This window comes from Octodon degus, unplaced genomic scaffold (assembly GCF_000260255.1).
Source record: "Octodon degus isolate 3935 unplaced genomic scaffold, OctDeg1.0 scaffold00009, whole genome shotgun sequence".
NCBI classification, from domain to species: domain Eukaryota; kingdom Metazoa; phylum Chordata; class Mammalia; order Rodentia; family Octodontidae; genus Octodon; species Octodon degus.
The window spans coordinates 21,434,333-21,460,644 of record NW_004524585.1 but is presented as its reverse complement, the minus strand read 5'-3'; the positions used below and the strand labels follow the sequence as shown (position 1 = coordinate 21,460,644).

Genomic DNA, 26,312 nt, shown 5'->3' with positions numbered 1-26,312 from the left:
AAATGGGATCACAAGTCCGCATCTTGTACAGCAATTAACCACTAAGAAGAATATATGCAGTGTATTATTTGTTGAAACTGTCCTTCCGATTTGATTTGAAATTGTCTCATTGCTATCTGTTTGTCAATAAAACTTTGAAAAAAAAAAAAAAGATAGTAAGATCCTGACACTAAGAATCTTACTTTCTCCCTGATGCTTTTTCCCTATAGTAATACTCAAGTAAAAGTTAAATTTAGAATTTTTGTCATTTTAAGGCTATTCATAAAGCTTAAGTGTTATCTTTTTGCTATTCTGATTTATTTTATTTTGGTTAGAATACAATATGAGTTTTTTTTTTTTTACAACATTTTTAATGTACCCTTGAGTATTTCTGGTAATAAGTATAATGTCCTACCTCAGATCTGATGATTTTGATTCACTAGAATTTCATGTCTCCCCAAGTACCTTAGTTTTCACAAATTTTAAATGAAGTGTTTTCATTCTTTAAGTTCTGGATTCAGAGTCCTGTGCTTATTTTTTAGTGGTGATTATTTAACCTGTTTATGCTACAATATTTATGTAGGTAAGAATTGTGACATTAATCCTGATCTGTCAGCTCTGCTGGATTAGGAACAGCCTAGCCGATGAGTAAAGTGTGCTCCTGGGTGTGTGGCTGGGTCACAGGCGTGTGGAGTTGGCTGCTCCTCATGCCCCTTCCCCTCCTGCTTTGCTTCCTGGCCGCCATGAACCGAGTGGCTCTGATCCACTGAACCCTCCCACCATGATGTCCCCACCTTGGTGCCAGGCAAAGGCAACTGAATTTCTTGAAGTCATGAACCCCATGAAATCTCTCCTCCTTTAAATTGTGGGTGCCTAGTACTGGTTCTTTCTCACAAGAGAGCTAACACAAGTTTTCTTAACATGAAAATAAATCCTCGCATTCTTCTATGCATGTGTGTATAAAAACTAATTCATATTTTCAATTTCTCCTCATTAAATTACTCCACTGTTGGATTTCATAGCATTTATAAGAAAAAAAAAACTAAGAAAGTCTTCATTTTATCATACAGATAAAAAAAAAGAACATTATGCACGATGATCAAATTTTGTCTGCATCAGTGCAGCACATTTTCATGCGTGTTCTGAAATTATTATGTGCCTTTTTGTATAATCTGACATACTTTTAAAACTTTCTTCTCCGTTTGTTTCTTCAGCATCTCCCCCCACATGACTTGACCATAGTAGGTATGATGCTTATTGAATGCATGATGGCATTAAGATATTATTTTCAACCCAAAGCTTTGCTTGAGCTAAATTATTTATTAAGTTTATTTATACCAATCAAGCAAAAGCTCATGAAGGTTTTTACCTTTTCATCTTTTTCTGCAAAGATTGGACTAAAATGTACTTAATGAGCTTGATCATAATTGGTTCATATTCCCTCAAAATATCAAGAGATTATACATACATACTATATATAATATATAATTATATATTGTAAATATATAATTACAAAATATAATTTTTCCCCAAACTGCACCCAGGATTCCAGTTTGACAACTTCGGAGCCCTGCATGGAGTCCAGCTAGAGATGCTTTAATGCATACCTATTGTAATGTGTTTGTAGCATCCTTACCAGCTACTGGCCGTGGCTTCTTACTAAGACACCGGGGGCTGTCTTCAGGATCTCCATCGTCGCCTCTGAAAACCCATGCTGCTGAGTGAAAGTTCTCTGTGTAGAATCCTTTCTCTTCAATATCAACTCGAAAGCCAAAATCCATAAAAGGACCGTCATCTGAGGTTACTGAGAAGCAAAACAAACAAAAGGGATAGCACCAACTCTGCACCAGCCAGAAGGAGGATCCTAGAGGCCGTGGTCCAGGTCAGCAAAGAGCTGAAACACGGACAGTGTATATTGGTGAAGAGTGATGTCTTTGACAATAGGTAGCTAAGGATGCTTTACAGGTCTCTTGGGAAGAATTTGTATGGTCCCACAATATCATAAGTCAAAACAAGTGCTGTTTCAGAGCCTGTGGCATGAGTGACTATGCACTAGAAATTGCACTGTAAATCCTTTTGTCAAGGAAAAATATAGGGAGAAGCATTTGTTTCTAAGACTCATATATTAGTACTTAGTGGTCAAGATAAAACCAGACAAGACTAGGAATTACTTACCTTTCAGAGTCCCTTTCAAAATACCAAGAGTAAGACAAAGGACTACCAAATTCACAATGACAATGATGACCAAACTAGCTCCATGTTTGAAGAAGGCATTGCAAAAACACACAGGAAACTCACTATGATCTTACGTAAAGAGAAAAGCATATAAAGAAGTACATAAGGTCTTATCTAGCAGTTCTTGCACACCAATTAAGGGGTTTCTGTGCAAGAAGGAGCATGTTGGCTAGTGAAGAAGACCATGCCAGTAAAAGAAATGACATTATATGTGAATTTTTGAGGCTAATTTGGGAAGTTAAGATCTGAATAAAGTCATGCCCTAAACCTTTCAGTCTCTCAAAGCGGCAGAATCAAGAAGCACCCCTTCATAGCCAAATCATGTTTTCATTTCTCAAAGACCACAAAGACATTAGGGTTTGAAGGCCACGGTAGTAATTCTTAAGAAGGAAAGAGCCTTTTAGTCTCTTTTAGCTTCTCTTCACACACTGCTGTTACTCTGATGCCTTCCTCTGAAAAGTTCTAGGTGTCCAAGACCAATGGGCAGAGGTTTTGGAGACTCGAGGTCTGGTTTGTTAGTAGTATGAGACCCCAAAAAGAATGTGTTTTCTGCTTGAACTGATTTTAATCTGGAGAAACATTTCTCATTGTTTTTATCTTTCCCCTACATTTGCACCATGGGTTTCTCTGTAGCAGGTAGAAAATAATAAATATTATATATTGTCCTGTCCATTTGTGTATTAATAACTTTATGAGATTTCTAGCTCATAGATTTACGTGACGTGTGTAGGAAGTATCTGGGGTGGTATGTTGACAAAGGATGCCAGAGCATAATATCTTCCACACAGTCAAGAGCAGCCTCTACATATCTTTTATTCAAATCCAAACATCCTCAGTGACTGTCTCATTTTTTTTAAACATAAAAATTATTTTGTGCTCTGCACATGATTGCACTGGTCATCAACTTTTTATGTGATTTCAGGTATATTCATTCATTCATTCACTCATTCATTGACTTAAATTGAAATAAATGTTCTCTCATGAAGAAAGCGTGAACTTGTGTACAATGGGGGTGAAGGAGAAGTGAGATGGGAACTCATGAGAAAGTAAGAGAACTCAAAAGAATACAATGATTCTCCCTTGGGAAGTATTATGTTTTGTGTATAGGCATGTCCCCCACAAAAGTCTCATGCAGTCATGGGGTGGCTTCTGAAGTTTGTGATTGATTATTGTAGGTGTGGATTCTGCACTTACCTTGGGACAGGTAATTTGCATTTCCATGTAAGGAAGGGAAAGAGGCTAGCCAGCTGCCTAAGTTGTTGGCCTTCCTCTTGCTTTCTGCCATGTGCCACTCTGCCTTGGGGCCAACTAAGTATGGACTGAAGCCTCCATTAACTGTAGCTAAATAAACCTTTCTCTGCTTCATTTTGGGTTTCGGGTATTTGTTCCAGCAACGAGAAAAGAGTAACTAAGATGGGGTACAGATTAAAGGAGAATATACTAGGTTTGACCTTGTGGAACATGTAAGCTTGGCAGGGGAGAAAGAAGACAGAAAGGACAAATAAACACAAGAGGGACAAACAGCCTCCAGTGGGAGGCAGGTGTAGGTTAAGTATCCTTATTCTAAAGGTATGAAATCTGAAGTGTAAATTACAAAGCTTTCAATTACAAACATAATGCTATAAATGGAAGTTTCCACACCTTAAGTCATAAGAGAATTCACAGTCAGGACACAGGTGCAATAAAAGTATTCCATGAAATTACTTTCAGGCTATCTGTATATGAAACATAATCACATTTTTTTTTGTTTTGACTTCACTTACAAGATATCACTTTATGGGTATACAAATATTCTAAAGTCCAAGAAACATCCTAAATTGGAAATATTTCTGGTCCCAGTCCTTTAGTTAAGGAAAATTGAGCCTGTATTTGCAAGATAGATCATATTGATTGAGTAACTAAATTATGGTGTACAAAAATAAAAGGGAATAACATATTGGAATATTATGTAATGATAAAATTAGAATGTAAATGATAGAGAATGTTATGGGATACACTGTTTGATGTCTGGATGTCCCCCAAGCCTTATGTGGTCAGGGAGGTGGAATTTTCAGAGGTAGCTGAATCTAGAGTTTGGGACCAATTGGTGGCCTATTAATGACACTAAGGCTATGAGTGTTACACATGCCATAGGGTATGTATCCTGAATGCAACATAAGGGACAGAAACAAGCTGGTTTCTCTGCTTTCTAGTGACTTTTCCTGTCTTCCACCTCCATGAGCTGTTGTCCTTCTGCTTGTGTCACCCTGCCTTGGAGCCAGCCGAGTATGGACTGATGCCTCCACAAGCTGTGAGCTAAGTAAACCTTTCCTCCTTTAATCTCGGGTGTCAGGTATTTTGTCTCAGCAATAAGAGGAAAGTAACAAAGACATTAGAATAAAAATTAGGAAAACTTTGGGATGTAATAATATAAATTAGACTTTAGGATTCTTTGTTTCACATACTGTATTTTGAAAGCCTTTAAGAACCTTTTGTTTTCACTTGCCGGTTAACTTGGAGCATGACACTTAATTTTAAAATATAGGAAAAGGAAACCAGAAATTATGATAATTTATTGACCTATCTTTCCAAGCGGTGAGGCTGAACCAAAGCTTTTTTTGTACAACTTTAGTACTTGCTAAAGTTCCAGAAACTGTGAAGAATTTTGTAGTATTTAAGCATTTTTCTCTTTGATTTATTGTATATGTGCTTGGCCTTAAAAATTCAGTAACATTTTAATATTTATGAATGTAACTTATACAGATTTCTAGGTCTACTGATTTATCACTATTACGCTTGCATTCAGCATTAGCTGCACACGTGGGATACACAGTCATCTGCCTTTCATGCAAAGGTCTGAGGGTGGGACTTTAAATTATAGTGACGCTTGTTTTTGTCTACACGCATAAGGCTGTTACAACAGCTCACTTATTTATTTACAAACAGATTTGACGACGTGGATAAGCAGTCTTCTACTCGCTCAGTTCCCAGGACAGAGCTGATCCACTCTCTTACATAAACTGAGACATAAAACCTGTGTTAAAATCCAACGAAGCAGCCAGTCACACACCTGCAGCAAGTGCAGAGCCACTCCATTTCCCAGCATCTGTCCCTGTGAAACCTTAAAATATAATCCCAAGTGTGTCTTGTCCAAAATTTTGCCACCAAAATTAGTTTTGTTGGTGTGCTTGCAACCGTGGACTCCGAGCAGGTGTCCTAGCTTGTCACCCAGCTCTACCGCTAGTCACTGCTGATTCCTGCTGACGAGTCCCTCTTCCTTTTGTGCCTCAGAAAGCCTGTTAACTAAAATGCAGATGAAAATATAGCACCCAACGGATCATGCCAGTGGGAGATTCAGGAAACTAATACATTATAACGAGTTCTCAAAGATGCCTGCTACAAAGTAAGCATGTCATAATCATTCGAATTAAAAACTGAAGTTTTTTTTTATGTTCACTTTCTTTTTTTAAAAAAATTAAAAATATATAAGAGTAATAAAAGGCAAAAGATTTATATGATCTGAAGAGAAACCAGAGTATATATAATAGTAATAAAAAGCATTAGAAACAATACAAAATTTCACTAAAGTAATAATAATTCAACAATTGTTGCTGTATTGCTTTTTTTCTCTTTCTTTTTGTCTTTTTCTCTTTCCTCTCCCTTCCCCTCCCTTCCCCTCCTTTCCTTCTTTCCCTCCCTTCTTCCCTTCTTCCTTTCTTTCCCTCCCTCCCTCCCTCCCTCCCTCCCTTCCTTCCTTCCTACCTTTCTTCCTTCCTGTCTATCTTTCTCTCTTGCACGTCTCTTTCTCAGTAACAACTAATATTTGGAAAATACATTTTCAATACAATTTTAACAGCTGAACAAAATAAGGGACTTGCTACCAAGGATCCTCATGTGATTACCCCAATTCTTCCACATCTGTTTGTGATACAGGAACCATTCTAGATTATAAAATTCAGTGCTCTATTTTGCAGACCCTTCCCAATTCCGTTTACAGCCTTCAAATTATTTACCTAGTGTGCCTAAGTCAGCATTCCCCACCGCCTAGATGGATTGATCAACCGTGTCCACACACATAAATATGTCACTCCTAATGTCTTTTCCAGTTATTATGTAGGAAGTCAGAGATGAGTGAGATTAACAGAGTGAAAAACACCAGCTGTAATGATGCTCGATAAAGCTGTCAGATTTTAAGTCATGGATTAGTAGCATATCCTGACTCTATAAGTGAGATAAAATTTAAACCACACATTAAACAATGCTAGTCCCAGCAGCTCTTAGTGAATTGCAGTCTCTACTGAAAAGTTCCTAAAGAAACACTAGATGCCTTGAGTGTGCAAGTGGCTTCAATAAGCTGAAAAATAGAAAGAGCAGGCAGCTCAATCTCTTATGTCTCATATGAAAAAAATACTAGTGTTTTTATTCAAAACAGAATTCACCCAAAAGAAAGTATAATTTTAGTTAAACTGATTATGTTATTTTGACATAAAATTTGAATTTGTACAAGTTACACAGCCAATTTCTGTGTTTTCCAACTGGGTACTACTGGTTAATGTTCCAATTTATTTGCTGTAAGGAAAAATCCCTTATTTGCAATATTTGCCAGGTTCTATTGTACAAATATTCCTGTCATGGCAAATTTCAAGCTGCCAAACTCCTGTTGAGCCTGTTGAACTGCAGTGTTAAAAACCTGTGTTCATGCTGGCCCTGCCCCCAGCATGCCCCAAGATGGCGACTGAGACTGGGCGTGGTGGCATGTGCCTATAATTCTAGCACTTGGGAGGCTGAAAACAGGAGGATCACTATGAGTGGGATCTGTGTAGTGAGACCCTCTAGACCTTGTACTAAATACATAAAAAAAACCCTATATCAGTTATATTTGTGAGCCACGGTGAAGTGACTCCAGCTCCTATGATTGTTTCCTTTCCTCAGAAAATGCAGAGCATGCACGAATGTTTAAGAGCACTACAAGTGAAGGATTTGACCACAAAACAAGAGATGACATAGACTTGCAGTGAGAGGCCAGGTAGCTGATGGGCACAGCGAGCTAGAAAGAATCCGTACTATTCACTGTGATGCAAGAGAGCCATCTGTAGTTGGTCAAAATAATTTCCATTCAGTCTCATTTATTCATTTTATTAGAAGAAAGAAGCTTTTATGTGGTGTTATATAGATGCTTATTTATTTATTTATTAATTATTTTTTCCACTTATATATTTGGTACAGGATCCTACTACACAGCTTGGACTTGTAGTGATCCTCTTGTTTTCAGCCTCCCCAATGCTGGGATTACAGGCGTGTGCCACCACGCCTGGACTCAGTCGCTGGCTCAGTGTGCCCCAGGAGTGAGGCTGGTGCAGCGTGCAGGAATGGGGATCAAATCCTGGTCACTGCACTTGCCAAAGCAGGTATTTAGTCCATTGAGCTATCTTGCCAGCCCTTTAGATGTTTATTGATAATCCTAAATATTATATATTTTTAATAGCTAGAAGAAAAGATATTTCAATATCTTTTCAATAAAGATATTTCTCCAAAAAAGATAGATATTTGAAAACGCAGACATGTTTAAGCCAAACATCATATATTGTATACATATACCAAAATGGTACGTGGTACTCCATAAATAGGTACAATTTTTATGTTACTCTTTGTTCTTGAGATGGGTAGATGTTGATTACCATAATGTTGGTTGATTGATGAGTACCTTGATAATTTAGATTACACAGATTCAGTAGTATGAACTGCAGTTGAATTTCTCTGTAGTATCCATAGGGGAAATTCTAAGCTCCAAGAAACAACTCAGAAGAACCCAGAAGCCAATGAGTATGGGAGCTATGGGCAAAGCAATGTTACACAAGCCCCATATGGCCACAAGGCCACACATACACCTTTGAGGCAAAGTGACATTCAAGGGAAATTTCAGGTTGTTTGACATGGTATAAACTTTCTCCTCCGGCTCTCTTTAATGTCTTCACAAAATCTTTTACTCCTCACTTTTGATGTTGTATAGGTATATTCTTTGAGGGGCCTAGAAGCATAGGATCAGTGGCAATTACTATATAATTAGATGGGTAATAGAAAATTTATATTCTTCCAGAAAAGACATTAAATGTTCAAAGGATGGCAATCTAGTAATCAGTCTTGAAAAACCAAGAAAAATATCATTAGCAGTCAAAATCAAATCCAGTCTAGAGCAACTAAATTAATTTCAAAGATTTGTGTAGGGAAGGTTAGAGAACATTGAGAACAAAACTTCTATTTTTTTAAAGTGTAATCATTAAGAACCAAAACTACCTATGAATATACATCTTCCTTTGTTAATTAATATGACCTTATTCTACATTCTAAGCACAATTTTTCTTTTACAAAAGACTTTTGACCTGGGAAATGACTTTTCATTTATTTTAGGAATTTCCCTATATCCATCAGATTTTCAAGAGAAACTACCAATAGCATATTCATTTTGATATTTTTTAAACCACCAAAGTTCTTACTTTGTAATTTCTCTCAGTTCTAAACTGTCAAATCATGACCTTTACCAAATTTTAACTGAACTCTCCTATCAAAAGGCCTGCCTTTTACCAAATCTCTAATTCTTAATCAAATATGATTCTGCCTTTCTTCTTGGGAAAGGAGGCACTACCAAAACATTGTTCTCTCTTATTTCTACAGGTAATAAATAGGGTTAAGGTTACAGTTAGGGTTAGGGATGGGGTATGCCAGGAATTTAGGTTGCTTATTGCAACTTAAAGAATTCTTACATTAAATAAAGCAAAAGTCATAGAGAGTACTTCACTACCTGACTGTGTAGGATGCTCAACCGTAGGCAGCCATTGGGTGATTGGAGACTGAGTCAGAGAGTGTAAATGTGTTATGGTTTGGATCATATGTGTTCTCCAAAGGCTGGTGTGGCATTCTTGGCCTCCAGCTGGTGGCTCTATTGGAGGCAATAGTACTTCCTGAAGGTGGGGGCCTGTTGGAGGAAGCTGGGTCATGGGGCGTGCTCTTGATGTATCTTGTGGGATTCTGCCTCCCTCCTGTCCATCTTTGCTTCCCTGTGCCTGTGGTGAAACAGGCATTACTGTCCTCCATCATGTTTTGCCTTGCCACAGGTCCACAGTGATGGGGACAAAGCCACCATGGCATGAAACTTGGAAACTGTGGATCAAAACTGACCTTTTCTCCTTTGAAGTTGATTATTCTCAGGTATTTTGTCACAGTGGCTGAAAGCTAGCATGGTACTCTGTCAAAAATTCACAGAGCATTTGGAGAAATCCACATATTAAAGAAAGTGAACTCAGGAAATATGAAACATATTTGAGGAAATATTTGATGGATCAATTAAGTAAAAACTGTACATAAAATAACATTCCTGGTAGAATTAAATTGAGAACTTTTTTTTTTAATACCACTTAGCTGTTTTTAAGTTTAAAAAATGAAGTTGTTGAGATTTAAGAAAAGGCTAAAAAGAGGCTAAAGAACAAGGACTCAAATGGAAGGCAAAAGAATTGCTGAGCTAAAAGATAAAGCTAAGGAATTTCTCAGAATAAAGTAAAAAGAGAGGAAAAGGTGGAAGGCACAAGCGACAAGTTGAGGCATATGGGGCACAGACGCTAGAGCTTAAATGTTTATCTGAAATGGATGATGATGGGATATAGAAAGCAAACGTAATATTTGAAAGAACAATATCTGAGAATTATGAGTTGAAGAAATATACAATTCATAAATATATAATTGTCAAACATGGAGCAATATTTAAAATACACTAAATTACATAGAAAAAATATTAGAAAAATAAGATACAGAGATAACTGGAAAAGCAACCAGAAGCAACACTGGATTCATGATACAAGCTACGAGAATCAGATTGGGTTTAAACTCTCATCCCACCACTGGTTGCTATGCCAGAAGAACCAGTTTCCTTTTTAATTTAACATTAGAATTTACACCAGGCATCCTGGCCACAGCTATAGTCTCAGTACTTGGGAGGCTGAAGCAGGAGGATTGTTGCCAGTTTGAGACCAGCCCGGGCTACAAGTAAGCTTGAGGCCAGCCTGAGCTATATCGTAAGACCCTGTCTCACAAAAGACAGAATGAAAACAAACAGATAAACAAACAAGCCCCTAAATTTACTTCCTATGGAAGTTCCCTGAAAAAAAATCATTAAAACTTCATATAAGAGCAGAAAAATAAATCATTTTGGAAGTACTTAGTACAAAAACAGCAATGAGGAAAAAAATAATGAAATATATATTATCAAAATATTTTTTAAGAATATACTAAATTCTAGAATATATCAACACCATAATTGATAAGGGGAAGATGGAATAAGGATGGAAAGAAATGAATGCTAGAACAGAATGGGAAACAGTGGGATTATTGTAATCAGAAGTCTAATACTCTCAAGGAGGTATTTTAAGGATATGTGAACAATAAGAGGATAATGAAACTCCCCTACGTAGTAGTATATGTGAATGTGAACCTTTAAGGTTCCAGATTCTGTGTCCTCCCTGCCAAATAGGAAGGAGGAACTGGAAGGCTGAGACACTGAACAACTGCCAAGAATGAAATTTATCCAGAGAAGGGCCAGTGAGATAGCACAGCGGATAGGCGCCTGCTTAGGCAAGCATAGGGACTGGGGTTTGATCCCTGGCACCACATGCCATACCAGCCTTGCCCCTGGGTGCACTGAGCCAGTCCTGGAGACCGGGAGTTGTGGTATACACTGTAATTCCAGCACTGGGGAGGCTGAAAACAAGAGGATCACTATGAGTCTGAGCTCCATAGTGAGAGCCTGTACTAAAAACATTGAAAGAAAAATTATCTGGACAAAACAGAGTAGTTAAACTGCATTCTTCATTGTTCGAATGTTGAACATATGAAAGTGTTGTGTTGGTGACAACACATAGCGGGTTTAATTATTTAAATTTCTTCTAATCTTTGCCCACACATTCACAACTGCTTCTGAGCCTTAAGCTATGCCAGATCTCTGATTCTGAATAAGTTCCACCACTACCTTCAAGAGTTGTTCCTGGGCTGGGCACACAGCTCAGCGGCAGGAGCTCCTTTCTGGTAAGCGCAAGGTCCTGACTTCAGTTCCTGATACGTCATTCCATCATCTTTCCTAGGACAAAACCTAGGACGCTTACTATTGTCTCTTCATAAAGACATTCTTGGAGTCACTATCTGTCCTTTCCTTTCCTACTTTTACATGAAGCTCACTCAATTTTGGTGTCAGTGTTTTCTCTAAGCTGATTTGTTTTGTGAGTAATATGCAAATTGCAAATGCCTAGTAGTTGGTAAATACTTTTTAACAACTTTAGCAGTTAGAATTTTAGATTTAGATGAATATTGATGTATACTAAATGTACTAGTACCCTCTTATTACTATTGCTAATTTATATTTCCAATGATAATCTATCTTTCATCGTCAATTGCCACTGACTAGGTATAATTCCGGTTTAATAAGAAAAATTCAATAGCAATAGAAATGTTATCTTGCTAAAATACATACCTATTTGGAGATTCTTCCTCATTTCAAAAGTGTTAAAATGAGAGAAATGATCATTACACATAATCAAACACATTTATCTTCTTTTCAGATTACACATATGTGGGCAAACCAATACAAATTGTTTTCAAGTAGAACACAAATTTAACCCAATAAAAAACCCTATACTTATGAATGAACTGAAGGATGAGTCTTAGCAGGCTTTGTGTTTTCTTGAAGGTAAGTGACCAAGTATCCTTTCTTTAATAGGTAACAAAGAGTTGATCATTCCATAAAAGTATCTATTGCTACATTGCCATTTTCAATCAAAGGAACCCGTGCTCTGGGGACAAACAGGAGGGAGCACGGTCAGGGTTTGGTAGCTGCTGCCTTTGCTGTGGTTTGGGGAAAGAGGCCAGGAGTGTACTCACTAGATCCTTCGGTGAGGTTGCTGGTGAAGGAGCTCCCTCCTGCCGAGTTGCATCTTCTCCCGTCCCTGAGCTGCTGCCTCCTCCTGGCCCACTGGTCTATTGCATCTTCCTGGGAACTGTCGCTGGCTCTCCCACCTCTGAGAGCCAGTTCCTGGGACAACTTGCGGAGGCTAAGGATTTCCACATTCTGGTCTAGATTAAATCACATTAAGTATATGAAGACAGAGTAGGAAATATCCGCTTAAAACAGAAAATCACAGATCAGAAAGTAACTATTCAATATATTGATGATATGCTTGCTAAACTTGCATGTATTTAGAGAAAGATTAAATTTGCACTACTGAGAGGGAAAGTGAGGAAATGGAGGCAGTGCAGCTAAAATAGAGGTATTATAGGAAAAGCGGAGATCTCCAGGTGGGCTGCTTCAGGTGGGCCATAGCAGTTCTACGGCAATAGCATTTCTTGGGTGTGAGCAGTAGGCCTGTTACTCCATTAGTTACTGGAAAGGGACAAAGTACTCATAAATTGTTAAATATATATGCTGAATTCTAAGGAGGAAGATATTATTACTCAGATATTATTGTTCACATTAAATGAATGCAATTACAGCCCAGGATATTGAGTTTTCTATTGCACTCTAATACTTATAGTTCTAATTCAATGATCATAAGGATGCTAAGGGTGTGGTAGTTTTTCTCTTGATATGTTGATTCAAACTGGTGAAAAGAAAAATGAAAAAAATACACAAGGGCTTTGGTAATTTTATATTTGAATCAAAACTGACTTGAAGCACTTTATATCATTCTGAACTACTTCCCCTGTTATCACAAGGGATAACATAGTGCATTGCTATAAGAAAGAAAATTACAAAGAAATGACTGCAATGCAAACAAACCTTAAAAATAGCTGAAACAAGGAAAATAAAAAGAAAACCCTAATAAGAGAAGATATAATATTTATGTCACTTGACAGACCAAGATTGATTAAGATCTTACTTGATTTTGTAAATAACATGGATTTAAAAAGAGATCAACTCTGGGTCTTTAGTTTTATTCTACTTCTAGCAGTAAATGAGATTTTACAATTTGATTTTTGTCCCCAGTTCTGCCCCAAAAATTGATTTTTGTAAAAATCTAATTCATTTATATCAAGAATTATTCTGAAAATTATTTAAGTGTGTACATCTTTGATAAATTGCATTATTCATTTTACATGTAATTATTGATAAACCATTTATATAACAATTTAAATTCACTTGTCAGGGATAGATGAATGGTGAAGGGAAAGAATTGTTCCTCATCTCTTCTAATTTTTCTTAACTGTTTTTGATTCATCCCTCTATCTTTAAAAATAAAAGGATAGCAGCAGAACAACATTCATCCTACACATTTAGGACTCTCTTCATTTTAATTTTTATTGTGCTGGTAATTGGAGTTATGATGATGGACAACATTACTTTTGCTTTATGAAATTTTACAAAGCAGTGGAACTTTTAAAAATTGTCATAGCACTGACCTCTGACTATTATTTTCAAAGCTTGTTCTACTTGCCTCATTTGTTGAAATTGGGAGTTTAGGTTGACAATGAAGGCATTCACGGGAGGGATGACTTTGCCAGTGCCAAGTATTTCACATTAAATGGCAATTCTCTTTATAAACTAATGGAGTGAAGAAGTCCCCTGAGTCCAGAGAATTAAGGCACATGAAAATTAGGCATGAGGTATGGTGGGGAAAATTTTACTCTGGAATTTTCTTATACACTGAAGTTAAGAATATATCTGTATCTATATCATATCATATCATATCTATCTATCTATCTATCTATCTATCTATCTATCTGTATTTTATAACATGCTTTGAACTATAACTTGAGAATTGCTGAGCTGCACACCCAAGAACAAATCTTCACGACTATTGTTCTGCTTGAAAATAATGAGATCTTGAGATGCAAAGGATATAGACATATTAGGGTCTAACCACTCTCTTTATATACTTAATATACTTCTACAAAATTTCTGTCAAGTACCGATTCAATCTAAGCTTGAAAATTTTCCAGACTCAAATTTACTACTGGTGAGTTAGCTTTACTGTTTTACTTAGCTTGACACAAAGTTTTGCGCAATGCATTGAATCTATATCCCAGGTTCACTTGCATATCAGCCTCTCAGGAAATGTTTGTTGAGCCTTTGAGGGAATCAGGCAATTTGCTGGGGCTGGAATGAAGGCACTCCAGTCTCTTGACGGAATTTGTTATATATATACTGTCACTTATTGAGACAAACTGTTAATTTATTAAAATATAAATAAATAGATAATAAAAATAAAGATGTTTTATCAAGGGCTTTTACAAAATATATATACATGTCCTTCCAAAATTCATAGGCTGCAACCTAAGATGAAATGTGACGCTATTAAGAGGTGGTGCTTTGAGGAAGTAAATTGCTCTTGAGTGCCTTGAGCTCATGAGCTGGACTAACATCTATTGGAAGTACTGGAGGGGACCAGCTGATTCCTTCTGCTTGTCCGCCTTCTTCCATGGGAGAACAGGGCCATACACTGCCATCTTGGTAGCAGCAAGGAGACTCACGAGGCATCTTGATGTGAATTTCTCAGCTTCCAGAAACTTAAGAAACGAGTTGTTCTCTTCAGAAAATTACCCCGTCATCGATATTTTGTTATATAGTGGCATGAATGACTGAGATGCTGAGTGTGAGAGTGAGAATGGAAGGCTGCCACATTTGAAGCTAAGGGCAGCAGAAGAAGTGGGTGGGAAGACCAAGAAGCAGAGACAGACCAGGAAGGACCTTACAGGAGAAAAGCACAGTCCCAGATGGGTCTGGGTCCAGGATCTTGAGCATTTTCCAAGAAATACATGTGAGTAGAAAGTTCCCAGTTTTACTATATGTCAGCTTATTGGAAATGATCTAACAGTCATATTGTCCTATAAAAAAAGGAGCAATTTACTACTCAATCTTTTTATTCTTTGCTTGGTGTAAAGCTTGCAATCCCAAACTTCTTCATATTTCTGTTCCTTTTGCCATAGGTATGGTTCCTTAGACTCACTGCTTTTGTAAAGGTTTAGAAGAATAAAATACCTTATACACTTCATGGAAATTTTGTGTCACATTACATATGAAAGACTAGTTTATTACAAGTAAATCTGTGCCATATAAATTATCACCTACTCCTTCTCATCTGTCATTTTCTCGGGGTGGCCTACTTTTGGTTTCCTCATTAAAATTTGTATTAATGATGTAGAATTTCTAACTCTTTGGCATATACTTCAGTCCATTTATAACTGAAAGCATCAATCCCTGAGCAAACACCTTTTCTCCCCAAAGCACGTAGCCTTACATGGAGAGGAGACACTCAGCATTGAGCTCTTCAAGGTTCAGACTGGCATCTACTCTACCACACTGGCTCTGTCATCTCCTGTCACATGCCCACACTAATCTCTCCTTGATATCTAGTTTAGAGGTCACAATTTGTTTACAATGCACTGTGTCTTTTAAATTTTATAATCTAGAGATTCATAAATTTTTAAAATCCAAGTATTCAGCTGTCCTGAAAAGTCAGAAGGCCTGGCTAGCCAGACTGCCTCACCATTCCTTCAAAACCATCTCTAGCTCACCAGCACTACATATGTTTCCACATGGAGTCTGCTTGGTTCATTGACAGCAGAGAGTCTAGATTGTGACCTGTAATCTAGTGAAAGCCTTCCACACATGGTGGAAGACACTTTGTAGTGATGAGATTCAGCAGTCATGTCTAAGATTCTTAATCTAAGGTATATGGATGGACTATGAAAACTAGGAGAATCCCTTGGAAAACGTAAGCATCACTCTGTACCTATAGCAAATTTATAATTGCCGGGCAAGTGGTCCAAAGGATTTCAAGTTCTTCAAAGCAATCTATGCTCTTAAAAGTTTTTGCCATCCAGACAGGAATGTCGATACTATAGTGGCAATGAGGTATACAAGTACTTATGGCTCCCAAAGAGTCAAATCTGTACAAATGTTTATAGATTTACATTTAAGCATCTGTTTTACAACTGTTTTAATTGTTGAAATGTTTTCATGTGTGTTGGTATGTGAAGAGGGCAAAACATAAACCTGACATGACTTTCCTGCTACAATTCAACAAATATTTATTTAGCATCTGCATTATAGGACAGGCTTGTTTAATGCTGTGGATAAAATGATAAAAACAGTAAAAATTCATACCCTCATGAAACCTATATCATAATGAGAGAAGAAAACATAAAAAACAATAAATCATAGAATATATAAATGGAAAAAAATGAAACAGAGATAATTTGAGCTACAACATGGACAGCTCAGATGCATTTTTTTTTTTTAAATTTGAAAAGGCCCTACTGAGTGTGCTACATGAGCAAAAGTTTAAAGAGACATGAACCTGTGGACATTTAGGGAATAACTGGTACAGATATGGAGCCCATGGAAAGGGTCTGAGACAGGATGTTGGCTGAAACATAAGAAATCAAATAGGTCAATATGGCTGGAACATACAGAGTAAAGGGAAGAGGCTCAAAGGGGACCATTTCACAAACAGCCTTTTAATGAACCAGAGAAAGAAAGGACAAGTGGCTGAAACTGAAACTGTTTAACAAATAGGAACATTTCGAAGTTTACTGGAGTATAATCTCAGTGGTGGTTGAATTCTGGCTTGAATTATCAGTCTTCACAAGGAAATGTGTCTCATTGGGAAGTCAAACCAGCATGCCTCGGGGTTGGGAAAGCCATCCTGAGGAAGATCTTCAGCAGGTAAGTCACCAAGGACTGTAACACATCCTGGGATTGAAGTCACTTATGCTTGTGGTGTGTAGGCACTGGGAAGAGGTCACACTGATGAACAGTCTTTGCTGTAGCATGTTCATATGAAGCAGGTAGCTGTAGAGTTTTTGTACTGTTTTAGGGCATTTGCTTTTTATAAAGCAAGTTTCACATTTTATATCAATATATCATAGATTTAAATGCTTGTATTTTATGTTTTTTAAATTTTAAGTATACGTTGAGTAATACATTTTTGCTGTTACAAATTTTTTCATTAAAGATTTAGAGCTCAAATGACAAAGAAGAGATAGCTTCTCTGTCAAGTTTTATCATTCCAAATTTCATTTCTGAGCATGTTGGATAAGTTCCTAGCACTAAGGAAACGCTCTCACTCATTCAAGATGGCATTTTAATTTACAAGGTGAGACAGTGCTATCATTAAATCTAAAATAATTCAGACTCATTGAGAAAAACAAGGGTGGTATATGAAGTGACCAGAATAATACTATGTTAATCCAAGACTGAAAAACAGACAGACAATATTTTGCACTTAGAAGACTTTCTATCCTAGCATTTTTAAGTCTGAAGAGCTTCTGGGTTTTATCAATGGCTTGAGCAGGACCAACCAATGCACAAGGGAGGTCAGAGGTCTGCTAGGGGTCAAAGGCCCCGTAGATGGCTCAGTCAGGATTAGCCATGGTTGTTTCTGTTTTTTGTCCTTTGCTACAATTACTATTCCACATAGCCTTCTGGGACATGCATAACCCTGTTTCTGCAATGCCACAGCAAGGTTTCAAAACACATTTTATTGCAAACATATTCTCCCCATTCCTTGAAACATGCTTAGCTTGCAAGAAGGAAAAACTGGTGGATTATTTAGGAGTGGCAAAAGGCTAACATTTCCTACAAAATTGATTTGGCAATATATCAACCTTTTAAAGGGAAATTGATTTTTTTACTTTATTTTAAATTGCAGCCTTGGTGATTTTGCTATGCACTATTTATGGGTGGAGTGGGTGATAATGCAAAGAAGCAGGCTGATATATTCTTGCTCATAGTCATCTAATTCTAAAATACTCAATATATCCTTAGCAATAAAGAAAAAAATCCCAAGTAATAAAAATGTCCTTACCTTAAGACTTTTCAAGGCTCAACCATGTAAAAATATTGAAAGTTAAACATTCTCTCTAGCCTACCATACCTTGCAAAGTCTCTCTGCTTCTGAGGAGACAGAAGCATACCTGTTGGGTGATAGCAACTGTATTTGTGCTCACCTCCTTCAGAATTTGATTTTCTTGTTGCAACCTTTTGGTATTTTTCTGGCTCCTGTGGAGAACTGGGTGGTATGATGGGTTTTGCATCATGGTTACTGTATCGGTCTGCACCCCTAGGTAGCATTTTCTCAATAAGAAACAGCTCATCATCAGCAGTGTTTAGTGGGAGGTCCATTTGAAAACAGACTTGATTGTGAGTCCCCCTGGAGAGGTCTTCAGAATCTCTGTGACATGCATTCTTTAGCACTGGTATCAACTGAAGCTTGTTGTGTTCATCCTGTCCCACAGAACCCAGTGACTCCTCAGGGGTTCTCATTCCCAGAGGACAATTCGAATCAACTGGACCTTCTTTATCATTATGAGCAATGAACTTTCTCTCTGATCCATCTGTTAAGGAAATCATGGCTGGCCCTTTTGTTTGGCTGAGTGTCTTCTCTGGATGGTGTCCCTGGACCTCCAATTGGTCCATTATTTCAGATCTGTGGTTGATACTCTGGTGCAGGTCCCCAGCATCTAGGCTGCTGCAAGACACAGGACTGGACGATGGACTCTGTTCATGCTTCCTTTCCACAAATTGCTGTGTGTTTTCACAATAGTCACCATGCAAAATGACTTTGCCAATGTCACCATCGGTCACATCACCATCATCTTTCTCATGGTCTGTAACAAACTTGGCACAGTGATTAAAAGAAAATGTATATTCTGGGTTCTCTCTGGTTTCTGAGTGTCTGGCGGCCCAGTGAGATGGGCTAGATGAGGTAGACGGCTTCAGCCCACTTTGGCTGGAAGAGAATGATGGAACATGTGAGACCTCGTGGTCTTCTGCAGGGGGAGTTCTGCTGCCTTTGCACTCGGCATTGACTGCCTTTTCTCCTGAGTGCTGCCTGGTTTGAGGAGGCAAAGAACAAAAGCCAGGCTCGGAGCCTTCTTGAACGGGAGCAACGTCAGTAACGGTGCCTAGCAAAGGGTTTCCTTCAGTGATTTGCTTTATATTTGACTCTGCTGTGATAGTTCCTGAGACATCACACTTGGTCTTTCTCTCTCTATCCCCATCCTTAGGATCCTCAAAAGACAATTTGCTTACATCTGTATTACTTGAACTTGTAGTCGGTAGGCTGTCACATGAAGCAGAACCAATGTTTATGTGAACAGTGTCAGCTGCGGAGAACTGTGACCTATCGGGAGAGAGCTGCCTAAGTCTAAAGACGCTGTGCTGCGGGACGGCAGATTCTCCCTGAGAAGCATTGGAGCCTGAGGACAGTGAGTTGGCCTTGCTTTTCTCTCTCTTAAGATCCGACGTGAGAGAAGCCACAGCTATGCTAGAGTTCTCTTTCCAGACAGTGAGCGCATCAGGAGGAGAGACATGCCCACTCTGTGCATTCTGTTGCTTTTCTTCACGGATTTTCTTTCCAGCGTGCTTAACACTAGAATGTGAAGGAGACCTGGACAGTTCTTCTTCAGTGGTGTGGTTGGAGGAAAGGTTTCTGTATTTATTTATCTTTCCTCTTCTTTTAGGATGGGTTATATTAATTGACAGATTCTGCTTCTTATTCCCGTATTTAACTTTAATTTCCTTACCCACAATGCTTACTTTCAGCGAGGGGCTCTCAGTTCTGGTAACTTCTCTTTCATATTTTGATGGCACCTCAGATTTTAATTGTTCTGCCAATTTATCATTGTGTTTAGGGAAGCATCTTTTAGCAGTGCAGCATTTCCCAACGTGCCTGGCAGGAAACAACCTGCGACAGGCTCGACATCTCTTTGTTGAGAACCGTGTACCTGTTTTGCAGAAAATGTTTTTCTTGATTTCTACTTGTACATGGAAAGCCTCACATTTCACTTCTGTAATAAATTTACCTTTTTCTGGTTTCAAGCCTTCTACTGTGCCTGGGAAATCGTGCAGTGTAATTTTTTCTGATAATGATTCTCCACAGTCATGAAATACGACCACTGGCAAGACTTTCTTGAGCTGATGAGAGATGGCCGAAGGAGGATCATCGCTTTCCTTCTCCCGATGTGCGTTGTTGTCAGACGGAGACTGTTTCTCAGCTTTTGGAAGAAGAGAGGAATTCTGCTTTTCATTCACAGAATTGGACATCTGTTTACTTCCATTTTCCTTAGATTTCCCTAAAGCCCCAGTCTGGTGAAACACAGCCTCTGAGGTGTCTCCTTCGACTTCCTTTTTAACATCTTTTACATTTCTTTGGCACGCATGACCGGAAGGCTGAGAGGTACCTAGAGAGGAAGCAAAAATAAAATCTGTATCTCTTAGAGCACAGATGTTCCAAATTCTAAAGTGAAATGTAATGTTCTCTGTACGTATTTTAGGCACTATTTTTTCATTCATTTCTAGTATATTAACAAGTTTTCTTCCAAAATTCATTTCTAATGAGCATCTTATTTAAAATTACTAACTCTTCCAGAGTGAAGACTAACATATAGTTTTAGGAAATAAGGACTTAATTAAGCTTTCTTAAACACAACAACTTCCAACAGTGGGTGAAATGAAAAGTCAAGAGACATATATGCAAGTAAATTTAAAGTTTAGCCTCATAGTAAAGATCAAGTTGTTCTGATCAGGTATTTCAGCGTGGTGTTGCACTACAAGCTACATGGAACCCCATATCATTTGACATGGTGGCATCAAAAAAAAAAGAGAAAAAACAGGGAAGAGAACTAAGATCGCTTCTGGACAGTTGCTTAAGCTTCCTTTGGCCCCAGCTTCTTCTAGGAAAGCTTCATGATGTAGGTGCCTGTGGTGCCCAGGCCAATGACCAGGTCAGTGAGGCAGCTGGTTTACACATTCTCGGCCACTCAGGGCCAACCAAGTTGTCCTGTGAGAAGGGAGCCTACTCCTGCCAGATCCTTTCATTTTCCAAGACAGAACTAGAGCCTAGCTCTAAAACGAGAGTCTAGAATTACAGTCTGAAATCCTCTACTTTCTGAGGATTTGCTTAAGTTTCTAAAACCCTGTTTTATTGAAAGACAGTGTATATAAGGGCCTCTTTTGGCCCAAGGCCCATCACTTGGCAGCCTGTCCTCATTTGCCTCATAAAGTTGCAATATTTTACTGTGAGACAATTGATTCTGAGCAAGAGGCACCAAATCTTGTGGAAAATACGCAAAGAGCTTACACTCTATTTTAAATTATATCTGAAAGAAATGATTTTTTAAGAAAAAGAAAAAATGAGCAAAAAGTAATAATTCATGGACATTGGTGAACCAGAAGTCCAAAGTATATTTTTAATAAGATGACAATGCTGGCAATGAGAAATGGTTATTTGTAAGTGCTACTTAAACATTCCATTAATTTAGCATGACTTATATATGCATTTGTATTTTATAAAAATATTTATACTTGTATAAATAAATATAAAGGGTAAATACATTTTTGCTTAACAGCAAAAACAAGTATACTGAAGTTAGTTGAAGAATTGGTCCATTCCTACTTGTGTCTTTTCTAGCTCAAAAGATGGGCATCTCTCTTGGCAAGAACTAAAATAATTTCCAGTAGGTTTGGCTGCAACCTGAGAGCTGTAATGCAGGAGTCATGGGAGAAGAGATAAGGAGACATATCTCTCTAAAGCCCATTAATAATAGAGCATGGACATGATAGCAGTGTGCACGGAGCGATGGACTGCCTTTAGGAAGAGATGGCCACTTATCCTTAAAATAACACCTTCTGGCCTAAGCAGTTCCATTTATAGCCCTTTCCAATTTAATAATTTCATATTTTATAGTCCCTTTCAATTAACTACACTGCAATATCTACAAGGAAGAAGACAGAACTATAATGCATGGATGACAGATTCTGAGAATGGGGCTGTTAATAGCCCATGTCTGAATAAATATTTCATCTAAATTATCAGCATTTATGCTGCATATCTTTAATAATTGATGCAGAAGGGTACACCTTGTAACAACAGGTCAAACTTCACAATTATGGTCATGCATTTGTATATATTTATCTCCGTACATTTATAGGCATTTGTATGATAAAGAATAAAGTAGATTCAGTGGTTGTTTATTTTATACATACTTTTAAAAGTATTAAATTGGACTTACCTCCTGCAGCATTCAAGATTTTCCACTTTTTATAAGCTTTTCTTCTTTTCCTCCTCATTTTGGGGAGTTGTGGGACTTCAGTTTTTGCTGCCCTTTGAAAGCATTGAATTTGAGGTTATTTTCTACTCATAGTTTATATTTAATCAAATTACTTCTTCGTCTCATTTGGTAACATTTTAAAATGGTATAGTTACCTGGCTTCTCCAGAGTGTTCATACATTTTATTGTCATAATTATATCTTCCTTTCCTCTTAATTTCTATTCTATTTAGTGCATTCCTACATACCGTATGAACATTCAAATATTATACATATGTATACACATATATGCATATACATACCACTTTGTAGACTCTTAGGGATGCAAGTTGTCAAATTGGGTTAATTGATTAATACTTTATATTCCATTTTTCTTATCCAAATATAAAAATGTAATTTTTTGTGAAGTTGACCTAAGTAGCCTTGCTAAATTATGTTCTTCATTACACTATCATCACTCACACTGTATTTAAATATTATAAGATTGATTTTACACACTGGCAGAGTTGGCAACTCTTTCTAAAAGACTAATCTTTGTCTTCATTGCAATATAAAGGGTTGCATTCCTTGTTGAAGTCTTAGGTAATGGAAAGTGATAGAGAAGATAACTAGGCGAAGGCAGGCCTCTGACTCGCTAGGTATTGCCTCCAATAGGCACCTGCCCGTGCTTAGAGATATGTCTTATTCTATTTGTTCTGCTATATTAGAGGATTAATGTATCTCCAAATATGCAAGGGAACCCGTTTTCCACAGAGGCTGTCTCTTTGGAGTGTATTTGGGCATGTTGTGCCTGTAGATACCCTGAAGCTGAGAAGCTTGACTAACATTTGTTTTATGAGTAATTTAAAGTGGAGCTAGTTTGTGATCAATTTGGGTAAAATTTCTCTTCTCAACCCCCTGCTATTATAGTATGTATTGATTTCACATCCTTTAGGTTCCATGAACTCTCTACGTCTCTTTCCTTTGGCCATGTTTCTGCTATAGGAACTTTCAATCCCTTTTTCTTTCTCTCTCATTAGTACAACCAAGTCTTTTTGGCTGAAGTGGAGAGCAATAATCCTTCCTTCTCAGGTCAGTGTGTGGACTGGGTTAGTTGGCAGATTACAAACACATAATTTAATGTCATTTTTATCCCTGTCTTACAATATAACAGATTTTTGAATTTAAAAAGTGCTTCAGTGGCACTCAACTAGATTATAAATGACTGCTCTATGATTTCAGACAGTGTGAAAAGAAAGCACTGCCCGCTGCACTGTGTCCAGCAGTGAGCACTCTGCGCTCTGGCTCAGAAGATCTGGGTGTGTGGGTCACTCTGCTGCTTCCTGGCAGGTCATGTAGTCTCTGTGAGATGTCACTGTGTGATGGCTAATTTGACTGCACTAACTTGATTGGCTTAGAAGTCATCTAGGGAGTTGATGGAGCACACTTCTGGGTGTGTCTGGGTGGGTTGTAGAGGTGTAACTATATCTGGTTCCTTTTTGCTTCTCCTCTATCACAGTTCCCCTGATCTGCTTCCCACTTGCCTGAGGTGAGCAGCCTTTCTCTCCCACACATTTGTCCGCCATGATGGTTCTGCATGGGGCAAGACAACCATGGACAGAACCCCCGGAAACTGCTAGCCACATGAACTGCCCCTGGAGTTGTGGGTGTCAGATGTGATGCCTCAGCCTTGAGAAAGCTGGCTCACAGAGTTGAGTTTCCTTCAGCTCTAAGATAGAAATGGTAACAGTTCTACCTGACAGAATTATTGAGAAAACACATATGAAGATGTACATGATTCCTGGCGTTATTATTATTTTTATGCTGTGTGTGTGGCGATGGAGTATTGGTTTCTGCGTCTTAACCTCTTGTGGAGTCTGTGCACACATTTACTAAAATACACACATGAATAACACTCAGCACCACCCCGTTTTGGGAGACTGATATCACATTAGGGCCACCAGTGAGTGCTCAGAGAAGCCCAACAAAACCACAAATTTTCTTTTGAGCTGGAATGTCTAAAAGAAGTTTTCAAGGTCAAGTCTTCCAAAGCTCTCATTTTGCAGGGGACAAACTAAGATCCAGACTGCCCTTGCTTCCTATGTCTCATGAATATTTGCAAACTGGGACTAGAATCCAGTCTGTTAAAAATTAGGCAGGTCCTCTGTGAGAAGACACACCTAGTTTAATACAGATGCTCTGGGATTCTTTTGATTATAATGAGAAAACTTTATAGACAACTTGAATTTTAGCTCTGAGAGAGCAAATTTTGTTCCATAAAATCAAATTTACTGTTGTGTGTGTACCTCATACCTGGCACAGTGCCTCACACATAGCAGGGACTTAATAATTATGCATGGCTAAATGCCTAAGCTGTGTCAATATGTTGATAATTATGTTTTAATAAAATGCCCACTTATGTTTCTAAATATATTCTTTACTTTTACTAGTAATATATGCATACACATATATTTAATTTATTGATAATCAAGAAGATTTTGCTTGTAGCAACTCAGTTGTACACATTGTTTCCTACTAGTCATTTCTTTTCCTCTGAACTTCCATAAGGACCAACAAAATCAGCTGCTGGCAGTACCTGGAATCACCAGCAAAGGTCCTAGAATTAGACAGTGGGCAGAATGTCGATTCTACTTTAACTCAATAGTAACAAACATTTCTTCTTATTTGACTTTTAAATATAGCATGGCTTCACCTGCCTTCTCTAAGCTGATCTTTAGCAAAATGAGGGCTGGGAGCTGGTGTTCGCTGTTTCATACCTTCTTTTGCCTCCAGGACCCTCTCTCTTCAGCATGCTCAATCATTTGTGCTCTCCCTAAGTCTCTCCCATCTTCTAGACAGGGCTTTATGAACCTATACAGAGAAGGCCTTAGAGCATAAGCAAAGCAGGCGCTCTAAAGATGGCTGCAGAACATTAAAGAATTTGATATTTAATTAAAAAAATTTCAAAGTAGGATTCCATTGCAAAAGTCAGACTATATTATGGACTTCCTCACACACAGCTTACTTCTTAATTTTTAATTTCATATGGAGACATTTTAATTTTTAATTTCACACTCATTTCAAAGCTTCTCTACAACAACTTCATGAAATTTGTATATTTCCTATCTCTAAGACAAGTGTTTTCAACTCTCTTTCCTCCCAGACACCTATTTTTCTTCTTCTCATACTCTAGAAGAGGATCTTGAGGCATATGTCTCAGGAAACAGAAACTTTCCAATATAAAACCGTATTAATTTCAAATACAGACTTACTAATTTGTCTGTTTAACCTATCAAATCTTGTTTTGTGCATGATGTTAAGTATTCTTGGGCCATTTCCCTGCAATTAATCTCTCTTTCACTGCAATATCCATTGGTGTTCTACTGTATTACTCGATTTATCATTACCTGTCTCTATCTGTGTGGACAGAAAACCTTACAGGATTTGTCTGTATTTCCTGACTTTACTCTTTCCTCACAGTTTTTGCCAAGACCAATCTAAACAAGTTGCAATCTTCATCATGACCAAGGGGGCTCGCGTCAGAGTAAGTGTTATCATCCCAACTGATAAACTCAAGAGTCAGTTCTCTGTTTTCATCTTACTGAAACTCTCAGCAGAATGGAATGTACAGTCCTCTTGCTTCTATTCCTTCCTTGCAAGCCACCATCTCCTGACTTTTGTCCTGCTCCTGTACCTACCTTGTCTTGGTCAATTTTGCTGGGTCTTTTCCATTCATTCTCTAATACTGTACATCTTCATGATTCCTGTTAATTCTTCACCTACTCTCTTCATAGGAAATCATGCTTTCATGCTGTTACCTCCCTAATCCCAGGTGTGATCTATCTATCTATCTATCTATCTATCTATCTATCTATCTATCTATCTCTATAATCCATATTACTGAATAAACATTCTTACTAGTTTTATTACTTTCATATTATAGCCTTTCATTGTTTACACAGCAGACAGATTGATTTCTTTTTAAAAAGAATATAAATTGAATCATGTCATTTCCCTGCTAAAATTTCTTTAATGGCTTCTTCTTTCACT

The 26,312-nt window shown here is 37.8% G+C and overlaps 1 protein-coding gene across 1 annotated transcript in view; it reads right to left on the bottom strand.

The window, feature by feature from the left end:
- The window catches only part of LOC101578038, a 116,491-nt gene extending 94,188 nt beyond the window's left edge, over window positions 1–22,303 (bottom strand). Inside the window, exons 1-4 of the mRNA XM_004625467.2 lie at window positions 22,246–22,303; window positions 18,103–20,415; window positions 12,115–12,306; window positions 1,616–1,783 (exon numbers count right to left, since the gene is read on the bottom strand). Coding sequence (XP_004625524.1) covers window positions 1,616–1,783; window positions 12,115–12,306; window positions 18,103–20,415; window positions 22,246–22,303 — 2,731 coding nt within the window. The remainder of the gene's footprint in view (window positions 1–1,615; window positions 1,784–12,114; window positions 12,307–18,102; window positions 20,416–22,245) is intronic.
- Window positions 22,304–26,312: the final 4,009 nt, after the last annotated feature.